The 23,409-nt window shown below is 59.1% G+C and overlaps 1 protein-coding gene across 2 annotated transcripts in view; it reads left to right on the top strand.

Annotated features, from left to right (window-relative positions):
* The window catches only part of TBC1D22A (TBC1 domain family member 22A), a 316,529-nt gene that overhangs the window by 214,628 nt on the left and 78,492 nt on the right, over nucleotides 1-23,409 (top strand). For both annotated transcript variants that reach the window (XM_024737553.1, XM_024737552.1), the window contains one exon: nucleotides 17,997-18,124. In XM_024737553.1, the coding sequence (XP_024593321.1) occupies nucleotides 17,997-18,124 (128 nt within the window). The remainder of the gene's footprint in view (nucleotides 1-17,996; nucleotides 18,125-23,409) is intronic.

The following is a 23,409-nucleotide window of genomic DNA, read 5'->3' as shown; positions in this document are numbered from 1 at the left end:
CTCCTCGGCAGTTATTTCCACCATCTTGTCTTCCAGCTCACCTGTTCGTTCTTCTGCCTCAGTTATTGATTCATCCTAGTATATTTTTCATTTCAGTTATTGTGTTGTTCATCTCTGTTTGTTTGTTCTTTAGTTCTTCTAGGTCTTTGTTAAACGTTTCTTGTATTTTCTCAATCCATGCCTCCACTCTATTTCTGAGATTCTGGATCATCTTTACTATCATTACTCTGAATTCTTTTTCAGGTAGATTGCCTAGTTCCTCTTCGTTTATTTGGTCTTGCAGGTTTTCACCTTGCTCCTTCATCTGTGACACATCTTTTTGCTGTTTTATTTATTTATTTTTATATGCATGGGATTGTGTTCCTGTCTTACTGGTTGTTTGGCCTGAGGCTTCCAACACTGGGCTTTGTAGGCTATTTGGTAGACCTGGGTCTTGGCAGTGAGATGAGGAACTCCATGAGACCTCACTCCGATGAATATTCCTTGGGGTCTGAGGTTCTCTGTTAGTCCAGTGGTTTGGACTCGGAGCTCTCACCACAGGAGCTTTGGCCCAACCCCAGGCTCGTGAACCAAGATCCTGCAAGCCGCCTGGGGTGTCAAAAAAGAACAAAATAGAAAATAAAATTAGACTAGGAGACTAACAGATATGTTAGGAAGAATATAAAAGTAAAAATATAGATGAATCAATAACTGGAAGGTACATCAGAACCACGATAGTAAAAAAGAGGAGAAAGGAAAAGAAGAAAAAGGTGTCGGGGATGGGGGTGGGGGGGAAGGCCTTGGCTGCGGAGAGTGGGGCCTAAGCAAGGGCGAGGTTTGGGCTGTGGACAGGGCCAGTGCTCAGGACCCACAGGGCTGGAAAAGGGACTCTGTGTGTGTGGGGGGGCTTCGGCTCAAGGAACAGAAGGGGTCCAGGCGGGCCCCCCACCCGTGGTCTCATGGGTCAGCGACCTCATCTGGGAGCCCAGCAGGCTTCCTGGGCTTGAGTGGGCGGGGCAATCACCCTCCGCTACCCTCCCGCTCCTCCTGGATGGCCCCTCCCCCCTGCCTCTCCTGATCTCCCCGGCCTCCCTCCTATGCCCCCAGGACCCACGTGGCCTGGATGGGGCTTTGGAGGGGGGTTACTGGTCTGGGAGCTCAGCAGGCTCCCCAGCCCGAGTGGGCCCGGCGACCGCCCTCTGCTCCTCCTGGATGGCTCCTCCCACCTGCCTCTCCTGATCTTCCTGGCCTCTGCTTCTCCTCCCCCCTCAGTCCCCCTATGTCCTACTGGTTCACTTGTGGGTTCCTCCCATCTCCTTGGGTGCCAGAGTCCCCCACCAGCGGCCGGCAGGTGCCCTAGTTGTGGGGAGACGCTAACTCCGTGTCTTCCCACACCGCCATCTTGACTCCGCCTCCCCTATTTCAGTTTTAAAAAGGAACATTTGAAGATACTCAGCCTCAGCAGACATGTAAATCTGGTTCTGTCTATGCTTGGTTTTTTTCAGAACACTTAAAATCAGAGCTTAAAGAACTGCTTCACAGACCAGTGAGTTTTCCCGTGGGGAAGGAAACAGGCACAGAAAGGGACTTCGGGGGGATAGTTCCCGGTGGGGCAGAACCAGCGGAGGGGAAGTGGGAGGAGACAGGCACTCCCACCCCCTAAAGGCCCGTGACTCCTTTGCAGGCCAAGGTCTGCTGGGCTCTGCCCTTAGCTGTGGAGGGACCGTAAAGCTGAGGCCCCTGTGGGGCCACCAGGGGGAGGTGGAGAGACCTGGTCCTTAGTCAGCCAGTCTGGACCGGGTGGCCAGTGAGCATAGCCCAGAGGGAGTTCTCTCCACACTCTAAACTGTCCTAGGGCTGCTTGGGGAGGCCAGAACCACCAACAGAAATGCGCCTTCTCAGGCTTATCCGAGCTCTGCTTTCCCTTTCCTGTAGGAAAAATGGGGACAAATCCTTCCTGCCTAATCTTAGCAGTGTCAGATTTAGCAAATAAAAATATGGAACACTCAGTTAAATGTGAATTTCAGATCAATAATGAACCATTTTTTGTTCGTTGGATGCAGTATTGGGTACATGCTGAAATCCAGAGTTCACTGAGCCTCCTGTATTTTATCTGGCGACTCCACAAAGGGAGAGTTCAAAGTTGCGTCAAGTTGGAATGTAAGCTTAGTCCTAAGCTTGAGGCTGCCCTCTTCTCCTAGAGGTTATTACAGGTGGCAATGAAAATACGGCTCACACTTGTTGGGTCATTTGAAATTAAAGTATGCACCCGTGCACACACACATACACGCCTTTACACGTATATGCACACACACGCACCAGTATACACACTCCCCCACACCAGCACACACATACATGCACGCACTCACACCGACACACCCGTACACACCAACACGCGCACGCACCAATGTGCACACACCCCTCTGCACGCATACATGCCCACTTTAGATGTGGTTCATTTTCTGGGCATGGCTGCAGCGCTTGAGGTTCGCTACCTTCCCATTCTGCCGAGGGGCAGACTGACCTCGTTACACATTCCGGCCCCCCGACGTGTGCACGGAGGGGCAGCCTGTCTCCCGGGAGGGCTTCTTGTTTATGCCAAAGGCTTGGACTGACCTGTGCGCCAGCTGAGCTCATCTGACTTTCCTCAGTGCGGACATTGTGATGAGGCTGGTCACCAAGTGACTTTTTCAAGTGAAGCTACTCCTTTTCATTTGGTTGGGTCCGTTTCTGACTTATTAATCATTATTTCCTGAAAGGCTGGCTTAGGGCCCCTCAACCGTCTGGTGAATATATTCAGTCGCCCTGGGGATGGTTGGCTTTTTCTGCACTGACCGTGGGTGATGACCTTCGGAGATGTGTTTTGTGTCACTCAAGTCCTCGCGCACCGCCGCGCTGGGCTGCCCGTGCCTCCCAGGACACTCACCCGGTTGATTCCCGTCCATGAGTGCAGGCGGGTTTGTAGGAGGCCCCTGCCTTCCGCCTCCTAACGAGATCAGCACCTTCCTCCGCTCTGGTTCACCGTCCACGCTGCTGCTGATGTAATGGAAGCTGGACCTCGGGACTCGCGGTGCAGTGGCCTCCGAGGCCCTTCGCAGTTTGATCCCACACCCCTTCATCCTCCAGCTGGCTTTAGGCCATGCTGAAGCCTGGGGCTCTTTATTCTTCCTTAAGCATGACCTGTGACCTCAGCCGTGCTGGGATCCCTGTTCATGTTGTTTCCTTTGCCTGGAACGCTGCCGCCCACCGCCTCGGCCACCCCCCAGGCAGTTAGGGCCTTTCTCATTTGCTGTGCGTGGCAGAACAGGGCAGTGCTCCAGGCTGGGGTGGGGTTTGATGGGTGGAGGGAGGGGAGGCAGGTGAGGTAAATGACAGATGCAACTTTGGCCTTCAGGGAGCCCACGGCGGAGGAGGAGACGGGCCACAGGAGCAGGACACGCTGATGCAGCCTGGGGAGGCTCAGTGGCCCCGTGCTTGCCCACCCGGTGGGCCTGCTGCCGTGGAGGGTCTACAGGACGCCCTTCTTTAGGCCGTAGCCCATGAGGTGCCGTTGACTGTCCCAGGAAGGTGTCACTGTCACCCTGGCCTATGGTGGCACCAAGCCCCTGGGGCCCTATAGTTTTCCTCTGTGTGTCCTTCATGGTTTTGGGCCACCACCAAATACTCCACGGCCAGTCTGCTGTGACAGGGCTGCTGGGGGCCCGGAGCGTGTGTCCATCACTCCGTAGGGTGTCCATTGTGCACTGGGTGGGGTGGGGGCAGGTGTGCGGTCTGCAGGCCTGTATGTAGACGGCAGCCTGCCCGCCCCCCGGCCCCGTGCTCCTGTGTTTCCCGTCCTTCCTGTGAGGCCGTGGAAACCCTTCCCTTGGGGAGGGAGTCGTCTTGGGTGCTAAAGAGCAGTGACAAGCTGGGGGCATGTAAGTTGGTGGGAACCTGAGGGACAGGTTGACCTCGCACTAGGGGGTTAGAAGGAAATTAGATGCCAGAGTTCCGGTCTCCTGGTGACAGGGGCTGCTGATGCGTGAGCAGACACGGGAGGCAGGTTCCGGAGCCGAGGAAAGAAGGTGGCCCTGCTTTGGGCTCCTTGGAAACCATTCTTGAACGTTTCTGGCTTATCCTGAACCACCACTCAGCACAGGGCAAGACTCCGGAGGCCGGCGTGCGTTCAGATTCTGGTTCTGTCGCCCCAGCGGTGGGTGTGAGTGGCGAGTGATGGCCCCGTGGTGGCCGTGGTTTTCCCGGGAGTGTGAAGAGTCAGCGCAGGTAAGGTGCCTAGGATGGTGCCTATGAGCGCAGCCAACTTTGCACCTGTGTTATCTCACCATCGTTTTTATCAACTGCCTAGCAGGCGGGTAGCGGTGGGTGGGTTAGCACTCCTTTGGTGGGGTTAGTCTGGGGCCTCTGCTCCCTGGGCAGGCGCCTCTGTCCACCCCCGGATGCCCGTTAGCGTGGCCGATACTGACCCAACCCAGGGGGGCCAAGGGGAGTGCCGGCTGTCGTTATTATTAAAATTTACACTCTCACCCTTCGGGAAAAAAATGCCCAAATGCACTCCTGGAGAGTAGTTTTATCTCGGTGTGTTAAAGGCTTAATCTGCGTGTCCATTTTCCCTTCCCCGTGTTTTTAAATTTAGGTTAAATGCGATTTTAACGAAATTTCTCTGAAAGCTGTCTCGACTACATTGTAAGGTTAAAATTGACTTATTCTTTCAAGATAGAATTCAGTTACAGCTAGTAAACTAGATTCAGCTTTATTACCATCCAAGTGAAAATATTTTTATTACTGCTACAATGTAAGCCGTCGGAGAGCAGAGGGTAAATCAGCAGAGCGGCCCTGGCCCGTGGAATATTCAGTGCGTGACAGTGAGAAATAACAAGCTCCCCTCCCCACCTTGCGTCTTCATTAGGCGCCGGAGTGACTGATGGGAGCCGGGAAGGATGGCGATGTTTCCTTGGAGGCGCGGGGCCCTGGTGACAGGCAGAGCACACGCGTGACGGCAGTGCTGTCAGGCACGGGAAGTCACGTGGGCGCGGCGACTCCTCTGTGTGTCCCTCACCAGCCCGTCTCCCTGTCTCGGGCCAGGGCTTTTCCCCCACGGCCAGCGTCCTTATTCCGGTGGCTCCATGCTGTGCCTGCCTGAGACCTTTGGACAGCAGGTGGCCCATGCATTCTCACTCCCCCAGGGCATGTCCGGTTGATTTAATGTGCCTTCAACTGAAAACCCACATGGCTATTTGGCTGCATTTTGGGGAAGAGGGATCTATTACTCAGGCCAAAAAAATCAAAGGAGGAGAGGAAGTTTCCTGTAATCTAAAAAATAACGTATTATGAATGAACCCCTGGGTTCTAGTTCAGCCTCCATCACTGACTCTGAACTTGGTTGCTGCCTGCCCCTAATAATAATAATGATGACAATGATGGCAGCCAGCATCCATTAGGCGCCTACAGCATACAAGGCACTGTTCTCAGCTCTTTCTCTGCATCGCTGTGCTGGCTTTTCACAGCGCCCCTGTGAAGTGGTGCGTGGCCATCCCCATTTGGAGAGCCCTGCCCCTTCTCTGGCCTCAGTTTCCCCTCAGGCCAGATGATCTCCATGTGGCCTCCAGCTCTGCCCATCCTGCGTTGGTACTGAACATGGGAGAGCCCACTGAGCTGTCTCCCAACCGTGCGGGGGACCCGGTGGTATCCTGGGGCTCTGAGTCATGCTCGTCCCCGCCTGCGCCCCAGATTTCCTAGGGGAGCAGCAGCCTGTGACAGCACCGTGGCCGTGCCTACCACCAGACCCCCCCATGCTCCGCCCCTCTGGGGACTCCTGGCAGCATCTCGCGCCTTCTGCTGCCCCACCCGCTCTTCCGCTGACAGAAAATCGAAGTTGTCTTCTTTGAATAAAGAGCAGCAATCCTTTCCCCTTGGCTTTGAGCAGGTGCCCGCATGTCCACCCCCCACGTCCCAGCACCCAGCACGGCGCCCTGCGTGTGCAGGTTTTTGCTGTGCTTCCTGCACAGGGGGGCGCCCTCAGCGTCCGTGGCTTCGAGTTGCTTCCGTAGAGTTTGAAGATGAAGCTCCCTGTGTACAAAGTGCGGGGTTGGGTGGGTGTTAAAGCCGTTTCCGTGTTGGTTATTCTAGTCTCTAGATGTTTGTTGCACCACATGGGTTTCCTTGGAGGCTTTTGTTTTGCCTGAGACTCTCAGGTCCCCCTCCTCCTGCCCTTCAGTCCATAGGATGGGCGGTCGAATGCCTGGGAAAGCTCGTAATATGTGCCAGTGTAGCCCCGGCTGCGGCTACATCATTCGTAAAAGGGACAGAAAAATGCTGCATATGCAGGACCGACGAGCGATTCCTGGCTGAGTCGCTGAGAGCCGACCCTCTCGTGGCCGTCTGAGAACTGTCCGACCTCGAAGTGATCCTTCCTCACTGGGACCCGAGGGCCTCTCGGACTTGCTGGCTTCTCCCGCTAACTGACCTGTGTGCTGCTCTAGAGACAGTGCTTTCTCTGTGCAGGAGCCTTGATCCCAAGTGACCATCTTCACAGACATTTCCCACCAGCCCCAGGGGTGTCACGTCATCGGGGGAGGGGGCGATGCCTGCCAGAGAGCTCGGAAGGATTCGGCTCCACTGTGCGGGAGGGGCTGTACCGGCCCAACATGCAGGGTCAGTGGCTCAGGGGTCCCAGGGCTCAGCACCCCTGTAGCCATGCTGGACGGCCCCGACTTCCGCCCTCCGTCCCTGCCCTTCCAGCCTTTGCTGCAGGAGCCCAGTCCCAGAGGCCTCCCCACCGTCGTCCTAGGACCTGGGGTCAGGCCTGTGGCCGCCTCCAGAGCCTGAGTGGTGTGTGGGGAGAGTTGGGCTGGGCCCTGTCACTGGGGACCCTGCTTGACCCTCTCTGGTTCCCTACTCCATCCTTTCTAGGCCTCCCTGTCTCCCAGCCCTTTGTGTCTTCCTCCCAACTTAAGCTTGTTTTCAGGTGCTCCCCCCCGAGCAGGTGGAGAGGGATCTCTTTTCTTAAGATCAAGGGACAACTCTTCTCCCATGTCTGGGCTGGCAGGGTCCCGGGAGGGTCTTGGGGCTGGAGGCTGGCAGGTGGGACTGCACTGAGATGCCCCCCAGGACAGAGCGGGCTTTTTAAGACCTGGAGCTGAGGCGTCGTTGGCTTTGACCATGGAGGATGTTCTGTCCTATACGAGCAGACAGAAGGTTAGCAGGTGCTCCAGGAGTTCTTCCTTCCAGGCCTGCACTTAGCACTGGATCGTAAAAGACTCCCCGTTCACAGGCGGGGCCCTCGAGATGGCCGGGCCACCACCACCCAGCCCACTTTACGGCCCCAGGAAGCGGGTGAAGGTGGGCTGGGGCGGGGCCGGCCCCTCACGGGACGAGGAGGCGGGTTGGAGCTTGTGTGAGAGATGCTGCACCTGTGACTCGGCCAGCCCTTCTGCCTGGAAGCGCCTGGAGGGGCCGGCGTGGAAGGCCACGTGGGGTTGCTGGTTTACCTTCGGCTGCTCGAGTGGGGGCCTTTTTACTTGGGGAGCGGTGATGACCACCCAGTGGGCAAGGAAAGGCCAGCACGCGAGGCCTCCCGAGCAGCGAATTCGCTGCTTTTCTCCTCAATGATGATACATCTTTGTGACCCTCCACCCGAGGATGATGTTCCAGGTTTATTGCCGAACCGAGACGAGTTAATTAAATTGTAAGTAGAGACTTCCAAATAAAGCGATTCTCCTTGACCTTAAGAAGAAAAAGTTGTCTTGGTTTTGAATGTAGGCCATCAAGTCTGGTTTTGAAATGATTCCCCGAAGCCATTTTTGTTCATGGTTACAAGTTGCTGGAGAGAGTGTGGGTGGCTTTATCTCCCTTACTGTAAAGAACCAACATCCCTCTGAAATCAGGCCGGGAGGCCGCCCCGGCAGCAGGGCTTTTCCAGGCGGGGCTTGGTGGAAGGAGGACAGCTTATTGCATGGGGGTCAGGCTCCTTTCCACAGTAATAAGCCCTTTCACGAAGGCAGAGGAGACACCTGCTGTTTCTGTGAAGGGGGACCTGAGGTGGGCCCTCTGGGCCCCCTGTACCTCAGGCAGTGGTCCCTGGCGGGCCCACCCTCAGGCTGCTTTCCCTGGCCCGTCCGAGCACCCAGCTCCGCCCTGCAGTCACACCCCCATCACTGCGCAAGGGACAGTGCAGTCCTCCGTGCTCTGCCGGGCCCAGGTGCCCCCGCACTGAGACCCCTGGTGTCACGTTTGTGGTGGTATCCCTCCTGTGTCCTGGGGGCTGGGCAGGATGGGGAGGGCCGGGGTGCAGGCACAGGCTGTCCAGCTGCTTCTCGAAGCCCCCCACTCTGTCCCAGCATCCCCCTCCCCGCCTCTCTCCAGGGCCCAGGCTTGTGGGCTCGCCTGTTGGCTCCGCGTGGCCTGGGCGCAGGCTGAAGCTGGCCGGGCCATCGGGGGAGCCCGCTTGTCCATCTGTCTCTGTTTCTCACGCCTACCTCTCTGCCTTTCTGTGGCCTTCTGTCGCTGTGCGGGGGACCGGGAAGGAGGAGAGGTGCGCGCAGGTGTCAGAAGCCCCTCTAACGGCCTCTCAAGCCTCCCTGGTCCGGGCTGGGGTCCCGGACAGGGAGCGGCAGTGGTGTCCGCCGGGCGTTGCCTGGGAACAGCCCCTCACCCCGCAGTGCTGGGAGTGCTGGCGCGCTGGGCCCTCAGCCCGTGATGCTCTGCCCGCAGCAGGCACTCGGTACGTCACCCGTCCCCAAGGCTGGTGAGGTCGGGGCTGACGGGACCTGACCTGACACACGGGGACTGAGGCCGCCAGGAGCGTTCTGCTCAAATCACACAGATGCAGTGTCCCTCCGTCCACGCTGATGAAGAGTCTGTTGACTCCGGAGCCCATGCTTGTCACCCCTCACCCCGGGCTCCTGAGGGCCCCGAGTGTGCCCCTGCATGTGCAAGCGTGTGTCCACGTGTGCGTGTGACCGCTCCAGTCTCTGGTTGGCGCCCTGCCGAGGGGACTCTTAGCACCCCTCCTTGGAACCCGTGACAGCGACGAGGAGACCCGCTCCCCCCTTCTTCCCCAGTGTGTGGCAGCCAAGGTCCCTGAGCTGGACACTCGTGCAGCCGGCTCTCTGGCGTGTGGGGACCCGCTAGCACCGGGCGGTGAGAACGCGGACCCGCGGCTGTCCTCTGTAGCTGGCACCTGGGGGGCACTGGAGACCAGCAGGTGGTTAGGGGCTGGGGCGAGACGGGCACAGAGAGCCGTTGCCACAGAGCTGCCCATCATGTGTACCTGGGAAATGACACCGTGCGACGGGACGCAGGGCTGAGGGGTGCGGGTCCCCACGTGGCACCTGGGGAGCCTGGAGGGAGTCGCTTTGGGTATCCTCACATTGTCAGCCGCGTGGGGAAGGTGTCTCTTCATTTGATCTGTGCCAAGCAGCCTGAGGACGACGCATGCTCTTAGCTCCATGTTGAATGGGTGCCTTACAGGGGTGTGTGGACACCGTGGCCCACCTCCTTCTTACACCTGGATGCCTCTCTCCTGATTGCGAGGAGACCTGCAGTTCCCTCTTGGTGCCCTTATTCTCGCTGTCCTCACACCGTCCCCGGGTGTGGAAAGCGCTCCAGCGGGAACGGCATCCTGGCCTGCGACCACACGTGTGCAGGCGTTCTGGGTGAGCGAGGTTTCCCGTGGCACCACCCGTGTGGGCTGTTCTGCGTCGTTTGCTTGCTGGCAACAGCAGCGGGAGAGCCAGGGCTGGGAAGAGTGGCCGGGACAGGAAATCCAGCCATGCCGGGGGGTCTCAGCAGGTAGGATGGGGGCGGGGAGGGCTGGCTCCTTCCCGGGAGCAGCCCGGCCCCTGGAACGTGATGCGGGTCTCGGTTGTAGGCGAGCAGGGTCAGCCGCAGGCCGCTGTCTTCCTCCTGGTCGTCCCCTGGTGGAGAGCAGCCTCTGCTCCTCCACCACTCAGGCCCCCGCAGAGCCCCGCCTGGCCTCCGGAGCCTCCGCTGAGCCCTCCTCACTTCAGATGCCCCCGGGGCTGGCTGAGCAGCTGAGGGTTGAACGAGGGCCGCCAGGAGAGTCTCAAACACCCGTCTCCCTGGTTCGGTCCTTCCCTGCTTCACAAGAGCCCAGCCCTTCCCGGCAGCACGAGACTTCGCCGGCTCATTGAGACTGTGTGCACGTGCGTGCTGGTGCCCCGAAACCCTGGTGCAGCCCCTCTGTCTTAGCACTGGGAGCCCTGGGGGGCCTTCAGAGAGGCCCCCTGAGCACTGGCTGGCCTGTCAGCCAGCCTGGTCAGGGCAGCCCAGACCCTGGTGTGGGTGCTGGCCTCCTGGCGGGCAGATGCCCGGTGTTCACGCCCCAGGTCCCCCGCTCCGCACCGTGGTCACCTGGCTGGCCGGCTCACGCCTGAGGAGCCCCAGGTGGATGTTTGGGGAAGCTGCCTTCATGGCGCCCGCTGTTGAGTCTTTGGTTTACACAGGTGTCCCATGGGAGGACGAGCCCCACCGTTCACTCATCCCGAGGGCCAGGCCCGGAGCGGCTGCGTGTGTGCAGAGAGCACCCAGCCATGCAAACCTCAAGGCCACCGAAGTGTCACAGGCACTCTCTAGGAGTCGAGGTAGGGGCACTGAGGAAGGGGGGTCAGCTCCAGGGTGGAAGGAGGTCAGAAAAGGCTTCAAAAGGGCAGTGATGTCGAGCTGAGTCTTGAATGTGGGGAGGCAGGGACCAGCCAGTACCAGGCATGGGGAATCTCAAATCCAACTCAGACTCACACACAGACTTTTTGTGGCGGATTCTCAGTCTTAAAGTGCATCGGGAGAGAGGGAAGACTTCTGGGAAAGCTGTACGTCTTCGATTTCATCGCAGACTTGGGTGGTGTCAGGGCTGGCCTCCTGCCCACAGCGAGCTCAGGTCTGTCCACAGTGCAGCTCGCTGTGATCTGCACGCCTCAGCAGCCCCGCCCTGTGTCCCCTCTGGAGCCTTGCATGGGTGTGGGGGATGGGCCGAGATCTGTCCACCGGACCTGGCGTCGCACCCACTTCCTCTCTTCTCTGGGCGTGGCCGGGGCTAGGGGCAGGGAGCCCTCATGTGGCCTGTGGAGCAGTCGGTGCCCCGCTCTGTGGAAACAGCCCCGTTTGGGGCGTTCGTCGAGATGCCCGTGAGCACGTCTGTGAAGGGAACGTGGTCTCATACCTCGTTGCGTCAGCTCTGTGTGGCTCCAGGAGAACTCATACTTTGGATGATGTTACTGTCGAAAAAGTAGAACTTAGTGCCTCTCCAGGGATGGGAAGATGGTGTGTGTGGTGCCAGATAAATGCTATTTCTTTACAACCTGCTGGGAGGCTTCATTCCATCCCATTCTGTTTATGCTGGGGTCCTGAGAGTGTGGTGGTGTCCCTGTCCCCAAGGCCAGGTGTGCCTGGTGTGATCTCCTCCCGGGCGTGTACTGCCCACTTTACAAACGGGCGGCAGCCTGTAGGGTCTGACCCGCCGTCACCGCCACCCCTCTTCTTCCTACATAACAAGCTAGCGACCCCGCGGCCTGGCCTGGGTGTTCAGCTAGCCTTGGAGGAGTGATCTGGGGAGAACGTATCTGCAGTTTGGCCCCTGCCCTGATGTCTGTCTGGATCTCAACCCTCAGGGTCGTTTAATGCTGGAGGAAGTCCTCTGCTTGTACACCAAGTGCCAAGTGGGTGCCCCGCAGCACAGCACTGCCACTCCCTGTCAGGGTGAGCGTCAGACCCCCGTGAAGGGCGCAGTTCTCCGGGAAGCGCCAGCCGCACGCCCGTGGTCCCCAGGCCGCCTGCACTTGTGACCCAGCAGTGATAGAGGCGGCGGTTCCTGGGGCCCCAAGGCCTGATTGCTCACTGGAGCAGCTCACAGAGCTCAGGAGAGCCGGCCGGGGGAGGGAGTGCAGTGTGAGGCGGGAGGCGCCCGGGGACTTGGCGCTTCCTCTCGGCCCTGGGCTCAGGGCCTGTCGCCCTCCACGGTTCACGTGTCCACCCGCTGAGCCCACGCGTGCAGAGTTTTTACTGGGGCTTCCTCACGTGGGCATGACGGAGCTCAGGGCCCAGCTCCTGTCGTGTCCTGAGGTCCGGCCTCTGCGAGCCCCGACCCTGAAACCCTGGGACCAGGGGCTGTCACCTGTGGCCCCGTCAGAACACGCGTGTCCCCTGTGGCTGGAGGGGCAATGCGTCTGCTGGTCTCAGGTCCTGGCAGAGCCCCTGCCCAGAGCCTGGCCGCCTTCCCACTGTTTGTCTAGGTCCCCATGTCCTGAGTCCTCTCCCTCTGCCCCTTTGCTCACTGCGCTGTGATGGCTGCGAAGGGTCTGTGGGGAGCCTGACGTGGGCCTGTGGCCCGAGGCCTTGGGAGCCGCGTCTGCTGTCGGGGGCTTCCTTGAGGCGGCCGAGAGCAGGCGCCCTGTTCAGCGGAGGCCTTGTTCGCCTGCTCAGAGCTTCCCTGGTGGATTTCCTTTTGGAAAGAGGCTTAGCTGCCCTTCCTCCCTCCTCTTGGTCTGGCACCTGTGTCACATGACCACCGTATGGCAGCCGCTACCCCGGGACTTTCCCGAGAGGGTGCTGTGAGGGAGCTGGGGCTCTCCCCGTTCCAGGGAGGGCCTGGAGGTGCTGAGAGCCTGGAGAACCTTCTGGAAGCTGACCTGGGGTGTGAGCCCAGTTCTCCTGATGCTGTAACCCGAGGTCTCTCTACTGTTCTCCAGTCTGACTCGGGCTCTGCTCTACCTCAGGAAGAAGACAGGCCCGCTCACTGCGTGAACGTGTTGTGTGCTTGGGGAGTGGAGTCACGGGTCCTGGGTCCTGAGCTGCTGCCTTCACTGCCCCCGTCTGCCCGCCCGGTCCCCTCCCAGCTCGGGCCCTCTGTCCTCCTGGTGACCTCTGGGGGTGGCCACGGCAGGTCTGTCTGCAGCAGGGAGCCCTGGACGCTTCTCCCCCGGGAGCTGCCGGGCCGGGCGTCCTGGGTGTCGTCCTCCGTCCCGCTCCTTCCTCCTGCCCCTTGGCACAGCCCTGCACCCTGGGTCCTCAGCCGGGGGTCCTGGGCGTGCGGCTCGGCCCTGCCCCTGTTTGGGGCTGATGCTTTTTTCTAGCTGTTTGTTCTTACCGTCCATCAGACCTGGCAGACGAGGAGGGTGGGTGAGCCCAGAACAAGGCCTCCCTGGCTTCAGAGAGGCCTGCATTCCCTGCCACTGGCTCTTGTTTTAGTTCTTTATCTTTTTAACTGATTGGAGGATTGAAATCTCCACCCCGCCACCCCAAACCAAAGCCTTTTCGGGCCTCGCCCAGCAGAAGTGGGTTGGGGGTGGCTTGGGGCGGTTTTCCTGGTCAGGTATCTACGTGTGAGCAGTTAGGTTCACTCTTGGGGCAAATAAGTCTAAGCAGTGCCTGGCCCTGCGTGAGCAGTGCCTATTCTTTGTGCCAAGTCAATGGGATACGTGGGTTTTTTTCCTTTTTAGCATCAATCTTGGGACACAATCTGTTTGTGTAATTTATTTTGGTTTTTAATGAAGAAGACAAGGTGTTTCAGCAGAATTCCCAGCCTGCAGACGCGCTGTTTCAGGTGCTGGGAGAAGCGTCCGGCACGTGCCAGGCGATGGGCACTTCCTGTGCCTTTGTGGCGGTCTGCCTCAGAAGGCCTTGATGGAAAAAGTCTCCTCAGCCTGAAAGATGATAATTACACCTGCCTGATCTCTCATTCCATGTCCCCTCTAGTTTTCAGTGAAATGGAATTTCAAATCCAGAATCACTGCTAACCGAGTTACCTTTAGCAGTGACAGAGCATCTGCTCACACTTGCTTATAAAAATCTTTCCAGCACATACGTTTGCGCCCCGATGTATATAAATGGAAAGTAATGGCTGGAGTTGAGGCGTCCATTTTTCAACACGTTCAGGGCAGGAGGCGACCTCTCCAGAAGTTCACTGTGTGCGTTAGGAGGTGGGCGGGGGCAGTGGCCATATCACTCTTCATTGTGGCTTCCGGAGAAGCCAGGCGATCGGTGAGAAACGGCCACCTCCACGTGACCAAGGAGTGCCTCCCGCGGTCCTGGGATGGCTGTTCCTGTTGGCTGGGGTGGCCTGGTTGTGGGTCGGAGCCTGGCGGACGAGGCTCGCATCCCTACCAGGTGGGCCCGGGGCTGCCTGCTTCGCTGCTGTCGGGAGCTCGGGCCTGCGTCGGGCAGAAGAGAAGCCCAGGCCCTCAGGACGCTCAGAGTCGGTAACTCTGGTGAAATAGACAACTCGGAGGCTCTAAGTTGCGTTTTCTTTCTGTCTCTCCTGCACGTTGCTGAGCTCGTGGAGGGCAGGACGCCGGCCACGTCTCCTCTGTAGCTTCACTGTCACAGGCGGTGGGGTACATGGAGACGCCCGAGAGCTTCCTGGAAAGAGCTGATGAATGAGCTGCCTCTGCCCGTGTCCTCGTGGGGTTGACGCTGTGGCCCTTGCTCTGCAGAGGCCCCGGCTGTGCCCAGGGTGCTGGTACCCGGAGATACCGGGCGGGTCTGTGGGCCCATCTGGCATCGTGGGGTCATTTCAGGACACGGAGAGGGACAGTCCTGAGTCTGCCGCTGCCGCGTGCACCCCCGGATGGGCCACCTCACCTGCTTCTCGCGTGGGCACAGGTCCCGTGGGCGAGAACTGGCCAGTGGGCCGTTGGTCCTCGCGCTCCGGCTGGGATGAGCTCCTCTGGCCGAGCCTGAGACGCGGTGGCGTCTGCCAAAGCCTCGTGGGGCGGGCCTCAGGTGGGACTGCCGGAGGAGAGAAGGGGTTTATTTTTACTTGTTTGGTTAGGTTCCTTCAGTGACAGATGTTCCGGAAGTATGTGTTTAATTTTGCAAATCGGTTTGCTCGCCAGTTCACGTTAGAAAGGTGTCGTGTGCCTCCCGGGCACTTATTAGAGTTGCTTGTTTTCCTTGCTTGTAAACGGTGACCTTCTGCGTCAGCCAAGGAGGCCAGTGGCACTGCAGGCGCAGGGACGTGGCTGCGGGACTGCGGGCGGCTCATTCCACGCCACCGCCCTGCCCCCGCCTCCGAGCGCATCTGGCCCCGGCCATCACTCCACTTGACCCGCGAATGTGCCGGGCACACGCCACATGCCGGGCCTGGCTCTGTGCCAATTCCTGGGTCCAGATAAGGTCCCGCCCCATGGGCACCGCGGTCCAGCGACACCCAGGGCTCCACAACCCATGAAAAGCCACCTGAATCCGCGAGGGTGAACTCGGAGTCGCCCCGCCTTCCCGATTATCAACACCCGGCGAGCGCCTGGTGTGGGGTGGCGTCGGCGCCCCATGCGGTCCTGGGCAGGAGGCGCCTGGCCCCCCTGCCGGCCTGCCGCCCGCTGCTCTGTCCTCGGCCCATGTGTCCCGGAGAGTTTCAGTGGCTAGTGAGTGGCGGGTGCTGGAGCCCCTGATCATCCAGGCCTGTCCTGGGAGCGGCCCCTGCCGGGTCCCCCTCCTTCGGGCGCTCTGTGTTCAGGAGGCGGTTTTCTCTTTGGAGCTGTCACCGTCCTTCCGCCCGCTCTGCCCCCGCTGCTGACTGCACTCGTGGAAGCTCACTCCCCTGTTTCTGTGTAAAAGATCTTTGTTCAGTAAATTGATTCATTTTCTGAACTGCCGGTTTTCAGGTGTTGACGGTATTTGCGTTTCCCGTTAGCCAGCGTGCTCGCGTCGGTGCCCCGGCCTCGGCTGCCACCCTTGGGGAACGGGCACGGGGGGCCACTCAGGGCCCCACAGAACTTTCCGGCTTTGTAGCTGCTGCTGTTTTCAGCTTAGAAGTAGATCTTAATTCTTTGAAAAGAACAGGACGTCCCATCGCGTTGCTGGAAAGCTCCGCAGTATCTCGTCGTGGAGAAATGGGGGGGGTGACTGAGAAATGGGCGGTTTATTCACATGTTCAGTTACCCATTTTCTAACTTCATTCATTCCCTCATTCCCTCATTCATTCATTCATTCATTCACCCGTCGTCTGGCTCACGCTTACTGGGCACCTAGTGTGTCCCGGGGCTGCAGGTGCGGAGGGGTCTCAGGCACCACACCTGCTGTGGAGCAGCTCACATCCTGGGGCGGGCACGGCCCTAAGCAGCGAAGCCCGGGCCGTGTGACACGGGGTCCAGGGAGGAGGCTGTGGAACCAGGAGGAAGGAGGCGGGCACAGGGGGAGGGACTGGGGCGGTGCCCGGGTGGGACCTCGCTGGGCACACGGTGTCACCCGAGCAGGTGCAGTGCTGGGGGGCCAGGGACCGAGAAAGGCGGTTCTGGCCCAGCTGGTCCTTCATTGTCTGCCAGCTGGTGTGTCTCAAACTGTGGGCCACGTACGGGGCCCTCACAACGTCTTGAGAGGAATTCCCTCGTATTAGGCGGCCCCCTGAGCTTACAAGCTGGGGACCCCAGGGCTCTCCTCGGTGACAAGCCGTGTGGCTCGTTTCTGCCGGGGCTGCCGCTGTGGAGGCTCTGTGCTGTGACTCTGCTCCCACTTCATCTTCCGCTGGAGCGGCAGGGGACCGTTTTGGGTCGTGAGGTGAAGTTAACAAGTAAGTGTATTTAACACAACATGAGCTGATTAGAAGCTGTAGAGCGGACCACAGAGCCAGCCCTGCCCTGCGTGGGGAGCTCCTCCTGGGACGTGGACCCTACGTCAGAGGCCGGAGCACCGTCTTCCTCTGTCTCTGGGGGCCCGGGTGCCGAGTCCTTGTGTAACTTGTCCCTGAGAGGGCTCCCAGCACAGGTGTGTGGCTGACATAAGAATCTTCTGGAGACACAGAAACTCAGATCCCGCCGGGAAGATTCTGATCCACAAAGTCGAGATGCACCGAGAAAGCTGTGTTTTAACAGCCGTTGAGATGAGGATGACGTCTGGGAACCCCTGAGGTCACTGTCGGCCCACACTGCAGCCTTCTCAGCTGGCCTCGCGCTTCCCTGATCCCCTGGCTGTCGCTTGTTTGTTTGCCGCTTCTAGAACTTTCGTTGGGAGAACTGAAGGAGCGGTACACTTTTCTCAGGGTTGCCTCTCAGGGTAGGCGGGGAGCGGGGGGGTGAGACCACAGGAGGAGCCAGTGACTCCGGGCATGTGCAGACACGGGGTCGTGGGCCACACTCGTGGGTCCTGGTGGACGGAAGTCAGGGTGGGCACGTCCCAGACCCCAGTCTGGATAATCAGGCCATACTTGCCTGTTTTATAAGGCAGCACTGCCCTCCCCTGGCCCTTAGAGTGGCTCTTCCCAGGGAAGAATGTTGGGAAAATGCGGCACAGTCACCATGACCCCCAGAGTCTCTGCTTCCTTGGAGGGGCACTTCCAGGGTCCCAGGACCTCGGAGCTCCAGTGAGCTCTGAAGCCTTTCCCGCGGGTTGTTGAGAGCCCAGCAGAGAGTCCTGGGCAGGGAACACTGGGGGCTCGAGCCGTGGAGTGCCGTGACGGGGAGAGACTCTGTGGCAGGTGGGAGATGGCGCTTCGGGCCTGGTTCTCCCCAGGGGCCCTGCTGTCTTCACAGAAGCCCCAAACCTGGGATCCAGGGATGGGCCCGCCTGCCCCCTCAACTGGCCGGGCCCGAGAGCCCGTGGGGCCCGGGAGCCCGTGGGACCCGGGCCGGCACGTGGTCGAAGCCATCCCCTCTCTCAGGACTGCAGCCCGTATCTGGTGGACCTGCCTGTGGGCTAGACGGGTGAAGGTCAGCTGAGCCCCGCTGCGTGCCCCCGAGCGTCCGCCGGCCTCTCGGACCAGTGCCGCCGTCTGTAGGGCAGGACTGGTCTGCCCGTGTTCCTGGGGTGGGGCTTGGGGCATCCCAGACGGGGCGCACAGTCCGCCCGCGGGAGCTGTCGTGGTCCTAGTTACCGTTACTGCCGTCACCACCCATATTCCTTGAGGAAGAGAGTCTGAGGTCTTGGGGTGGAAGTTCCTTTTCCGTCCGTGCTCCTTGGGGGCGGTGCCTCGGCTGGTTGGAGGGGTTCCGAGGTGAGCCCGGGGCCTCAGGGAAGGGGCAGTCCTCCAGGGGCTCTGCTGACAGCCGCGGGGCCTGTGTTTGTCTCTGCAGGGCAAGTCCACCGGCACCTGGACCAGCACGAGGTGAGGTACCTGCAGTTCGCCTTCCGCTGGATGAACAACCTGCTGATGCGCGAGGTACCCCTGCGCTGCACCATCCGCCTGTGGGACACCTACCAGGTGAGCGCCCCTCGCGCCCCTCCCTCCCGCCGCCTTCTGCTCTGGGTCCGTTTGCTGTGCTCGATTTCGCCTTCGAAGCATCCTCTCCACTGAAATGCCGTCTTTTTAAAGTCCACTTCAGGTGTTCTTGTCATCTGACTAGATGTAAGACAGGGAAAAGAACTTTCTATAGTTTTACCTGTAGCTGGATTTCATCCCGCTGTGCAGTTTGCCCTTTGGCCGGGGCTCCGGGGCGGGTGTAACTCCAGCGAGACTCTGAGCTGCACGTACCGGACACACGCTCAGGACTCACACCTTGTCTGTGTTTTGAGTCACTCATGATAAAGATTTTAAAAAGTCCCCGACAGATTCAGTGTGCTGTGAAGTTTCCTCCTCTCCACAGCATTTTCTGGAACAAAGCACCTTTGTTCCCTTGTCACGTTGCTTATTCTAACGCCTCTCCAGTTTCTTGGAGATGTTTGCTGAGGCTGAGGCCGTGCCGGGGGTTCCACGCTGGCCTTTCCTCATCCCTCGCGGTGAGCAGGCACCTTGTGTGTACTTGGCGTGGCGTCTCCTCAGAGGCTGGCTTTCATTCTTAACTCGGGGAGGCAAGGTTTTCCTGCACTGGGCGCCAGCCCTTTGTGGGCCTTGGACGGGGCAGCTGCCTTTGGAGGCTGGGAGAGGGAGCCCCAGGCCACGGGCTTCTTCGCGGGGCAGCAGGAGCCCCAGGTGCAGGGTTGGGCTCCCGTGCATGGATGTCCACGAAGGCGGTGGTGGGGTCCTGAGGCCCCGAGCAGGCCGGAAGGGCCTCGCCCCCCGGCCTCCTCGTCAGTGGAGCCCTTGGTCTATATGGCGCGATCGTCCCGTGGGATGGGGACCTCGAGCTGCTGCCCTGCTGGCCCCCGTGCCCGCCAGCCTTTAGTTCTGAGCACATTTCTCCCAGGTCATCGAGAACAGTAGCCCAGAGCTTTGTTCCTCATGCCGGCCCGTGTGCCCGTTTGCCTGTGTGCCCGTGTGCCTGGCGTGGCGTCTGTGGCTGTTGTTCTGGCTCTGAAGCCCTGTGTTGTGACTTTGCTTTTCCTTTGTGCAGCTGTGTGTTCTAATGGTGTTGACTACAGAAATTGACCGGTCAGTAGCGCATCCGAATCCCTCACTTTGGTTTTGCTTTCCTAGGTACTTGACAGCTACAGAATTTCTAGCCACTCACATTTCCTGGGATGTAAAGCCATTTTTGGGGGGCTGTTTGGTTAAAGTGGCCATTGGCCTGGTGCAATCGATCAGGTCTCAGTTATGTCGCAGGAAACAAAACTTCGTATCCCATAAATTTTGAATGCTCTCCACTGGTGATGGGTTACACTGAGGTCCTGACCCCCCTCATTAAACACAGAGTCCCCTGTAATACTGTCCCCATTATGAATAAATTAGGTATTAAGTCAGTCGCATTTTGAGGAGCAGAAAATGGATCTGCGCGTCTGTGGTCCTGCACCACTTCACTAAAACTCCTAATGGATATTAAAACTTTAAGCATCTTTATGCTTGTGGCATCTTTATTGAGTTAATTTTCTTGAAATTAAATTTTGTCATGAATTGACTCATTTGTACCATGGACTGATTGTTGAGCTGACAGTACCCTCGTCATAAACCTTTTCACATCTTAAAAATCGGGGGTATTTGTATTTTACAGGCCCAAGTAACCATGAAGTTGTGTTGCATCTTTTGGCAATGAAAATACATAGTAATCGTAGGATGGCAATCGGGGGATTACTCTCCCTTAAACTAGGGCGTTTATCAGCTGGGCCATTACAGGTTTCAGTAACTCTTTAATCCCTTACAAGCAAGGTAGCTTAAAATCCTCTTGGGACATGTGTCAACAAAAGGCTATCCATAATGTGCCCCAGGCCGTGGACTAGATGATGGCACAAAAATGAATGAGGGACGTTAGTTACAAGGAGGAAAAAAGACAATTAAGCGCAGATCATGCAGAAGTAGCCGAAGAGCAGGGAGGTGAACCCTGCCCCCCGGGTGCGTGACGTGCCCCATGCGAGCGGCGCGCGGGGTGCGGGCCGCCGTGCAGGCTGCTGTGGCTGAGCAGCCGGTCCAGCTCCCAGAGGGAGCCGGTGCAAAGGGTGTGTCCCACGCGCCATAGCTGGAGCCGACACGTGGATTTTGAGGACCTCAAATGAGAGAGAAAACTCTGGCCCCTGTGCTGTGCTGTGGGTCCACGGCCGCAGGGCTGAGGCCGTCGGGGCAGCCGGGATGCGCTCCGTCCTGCCCGTGTCCTCCCGGCCCTCGCTTCCCCTCTCGTGGGCTCCCCTCCACGCCCGCGCTCCGTGCGGAGGAGGCGTGGGCCCCCTCCCTAGCGAGCGAGGGCCCCGCGGGGCTGACGGGAGGGCACGCGGGTGTTCCTCCTGCTGCCACCTGGACAGTGAAGCCAAGCCCGGCCCTCTGGGTCCGGCCCTGAGGGCCTAGGGGGCCAGTCCCGGGCTGCGGAGGGCTGGGGCAGCAGGCCGGAAAGCAGCTTGGCTGCGCGTTTTGGGGGCTTGGGCTCCAGGGCACCCTGCCTGCTGGTGGGCACCGAGCGGCGCTTCAGCTCTCGCCCCTCCGCGCTCAGAGCTGCTCTGCACCCCGAGGCCTGCGTTCCAGCCTCAGCGGGCCTCCCTCGGGGTCTTTGGTTTCACTCACCTTCTCTGGAATTGCTTTCCTGTGGAAAAACAGCCACAGATGCGGCTTCTATTTTATTGTAATGTGGGTGGGCCCCGGACGGTGGCTGTGGCTCGGGGCTCGTCGGCCTCTGCGTCGCTGCGAAGCCCAGAGCTGCTCCTCAGGCGTCTCCCGGCAGTGGCCGGAGTCCTGGGGAACGTGTGCGTCCCTCCCGGTGCCCTGGGCGCAGAGGTGGGTCCTAGGGCTGCGCTCCCTCCCCGCGCCCCTGGCTGCACTTTATGTCTGGAGGCCTGGTGGGCACAGGCGACTGACCACAGGGACCGCAACCCCCGACTCCCGGGCTAGCTCCTCCCCTGGCAGTTCCTGGGACAGAAGCCGCCCTTCTGTCTGAGCTGCTTGGCCTCCTCCCAGACCACGGGAGTAGGTGTGCCTGTGGGCAGTTGAGGAGAACAGATCTTTTCGGTGAACAGATCTTTCACTTTCTTGGTTAAATTTATTCCGAAGCGTTTTGTTTTTCATGCAGTTGTGAATGGGATGGTTTTCTTAATTTCTCTCTCCAACAGTTCATTGTTCGTGTATAGAAATGCAACTGAGTTCTGTATGTTGATGTTTTTTTTATCCTGCAAGTTTACGGAACTTGTCTAAAGGCAATGAAATTATCTCACAGAGGTATCTGCACCCATGTTCATGGCAGCCGAGATATGGAACGACCCAAGTGTCCATCGGTGGATGAAAAGATAAAGAAATTGTGTGTGTATACACGTATGTGTGTCTATATATACGTGCGCGCACGCACACACACACACACACACACACACACACACACACGCTGGAACGTTACTCGGCCTTTAAAAGGAAGGCCCTCGTGGGCGTGGCCGACGTGGCTTAGGGAAGGTCAGGGGAAGAGGCCGGGCAGCCGGAGGAGGGCATCCCCGGGCAGGAGAGGACGCACCAGAGTGCGAGCCAGGGAGAGAGGCCCCAGGGCAGCAGAAGGCTCTAGGATGACGGGACCACCCAGAGGGGAGCCTCTAGGCACACGTGGGTTTTCCACACTCGAAAAATATGACCAGTGTGACCGAGGAACTGAATTTCTAGTTTTCATTTCGGTTCACTGAGATTTATATTGAACAGGCCCACCCAGAGTAGCTGCATGCAGCACTGCTCTGTCAGGGACTGGTGGAGTCAGCGGGTCAGGACCGTGGGCATCGGGCAGCCGCAGGCAGGTCAGGACCCATGGGTATCGGGCAGCAGCCGGCAGGTGCAGGACCCGTGGGCATCGGGCAGCAGCGGGCAGGTCAGGACCCATGGGCATCGGGCAGCAGCGGGCAGGTCAGGACCCGTGGGCATCGGGCAGCAGCGGGCAGGTCAGGACCTCTGGGCATCGGGCAGCAGCCGTCAGGTGCAGGTCCGGCGGGGCAGTGACTCGAGCCAGCCCTGGGGAGAATGTGAGGAAATGGACTTGGCTGGAGCCCCTTGTCCTCTGAGAGGTGCGCCTGTGCAGGGAGGGGGCCGCGGTGGGAAACCCCGGGCATTTCCAAGCTGACGGGCTTGTCGGTAGAACCGAAGAGGTGGGCGCGCCGGGTGGTGGACAGCTCTGTCCCTGTCCCTCCTTCCCCGGCGCCCTGAGGCTGATTCAGAAGGGTGTGCTCTGCTGGGACCTGTCTTGGAGTGAAAAAGAACGTCAGCAGCTTTCTGGAACGGAAATGTGAGAGCCAGTTTCTCAGAACGGTGCTATCTGTTCTCTACATTCTAGTAACTTCTTTCCTTCCCATTCCGGCTCTCACTGAGGTCTTCCCATCACTGGCTGATACCCATCACTGGCCCCGGGCCAGGGGAGGGGGCATCACAGCCTCGTGTCCACGCAGAGGTGATGATGTGTGTGACTTAGGAATGGCAGTGGCCCCCGCCCCATCCCGAGGACTGCGGCTTGGGTAGGTGAGGGCGTGCTGAGGGTCCCCACGGAGGCTGACGTTTCCCACAACCTAGTGATTGTTAGAAGAAAGGGAAAAACTTCCTTTTGCCAGGTGAGTGTTGCAAGGTGGCTTCACTGGCTTAAAGCATTTATTAAATTCCTTCTTAGTGGCGTTTAAAGGCCACTGGAGTTCTAATTAAGAATGTATACGTGCTGCTCATGTCCCCGAGTGCATCTTTAGGGGCCGGCTGTTGACACAGGAGAGGAAATGTGGATACACACTCTTGGGGGCCTGGCTGGCGAGCTGCTCCCTTTCTCACCGCCCCTCCCTCCTGGTGCAGGGCCATCTCACTCGAGCCTCAGAGCAGCCTGGGGTGGTGCTCCCGGCCCTTGGCCCTGGCTCTCGGCACACACGCCGTCAGAGGGAAGTGGCAGGAGGGCATTTTCTACCAATAAAGCTCCGACTCGCTCTTCTGTGGCCAAATGGAACGTAAGGATTTGTTTGGATGCTCCATGTAAGCCCCGTGGATACTGTGACCTCTGGGACTCTGGCAGAACGGACTCTCCATCCTAGCCCAGCGCTGTCCTCATAGCCTTGGGCAGGTCCAGTGTCCTGAAGCTCAGCTCCTAGGATTGCTGTTGGGACTAAGGAGGAGTTTCTAATGCAAGGATCGGCAGACGGGTCCTGTAAAGGCGAGGCAGGCAGCATTTTGGGCCCGGGGACCACGTGGGC

This window comes from Neophocaena asiaeorientalis, unplaced genomic scaffold (genome assembly GCF_003031525.2).
Source record: "Neophocaena asiaeorientalis asiaeorientalis breed wild unplaced genomic scaffold, Neophocaena_asiaeorientalis_V1.1 scaffold242, whole genome shotgun sequence".
NCBI classification, from domain to species: domain Eukaryota; kingdom Metazoa; phylum Chordata; class Mammalia; order Artiodactyla; family Phocoenidae; genus Neophocaena; species Neophocaena asiaeorientalis.
This window is presented reverse-complemented; position numbering and strand designations above follow the sequence as displayed.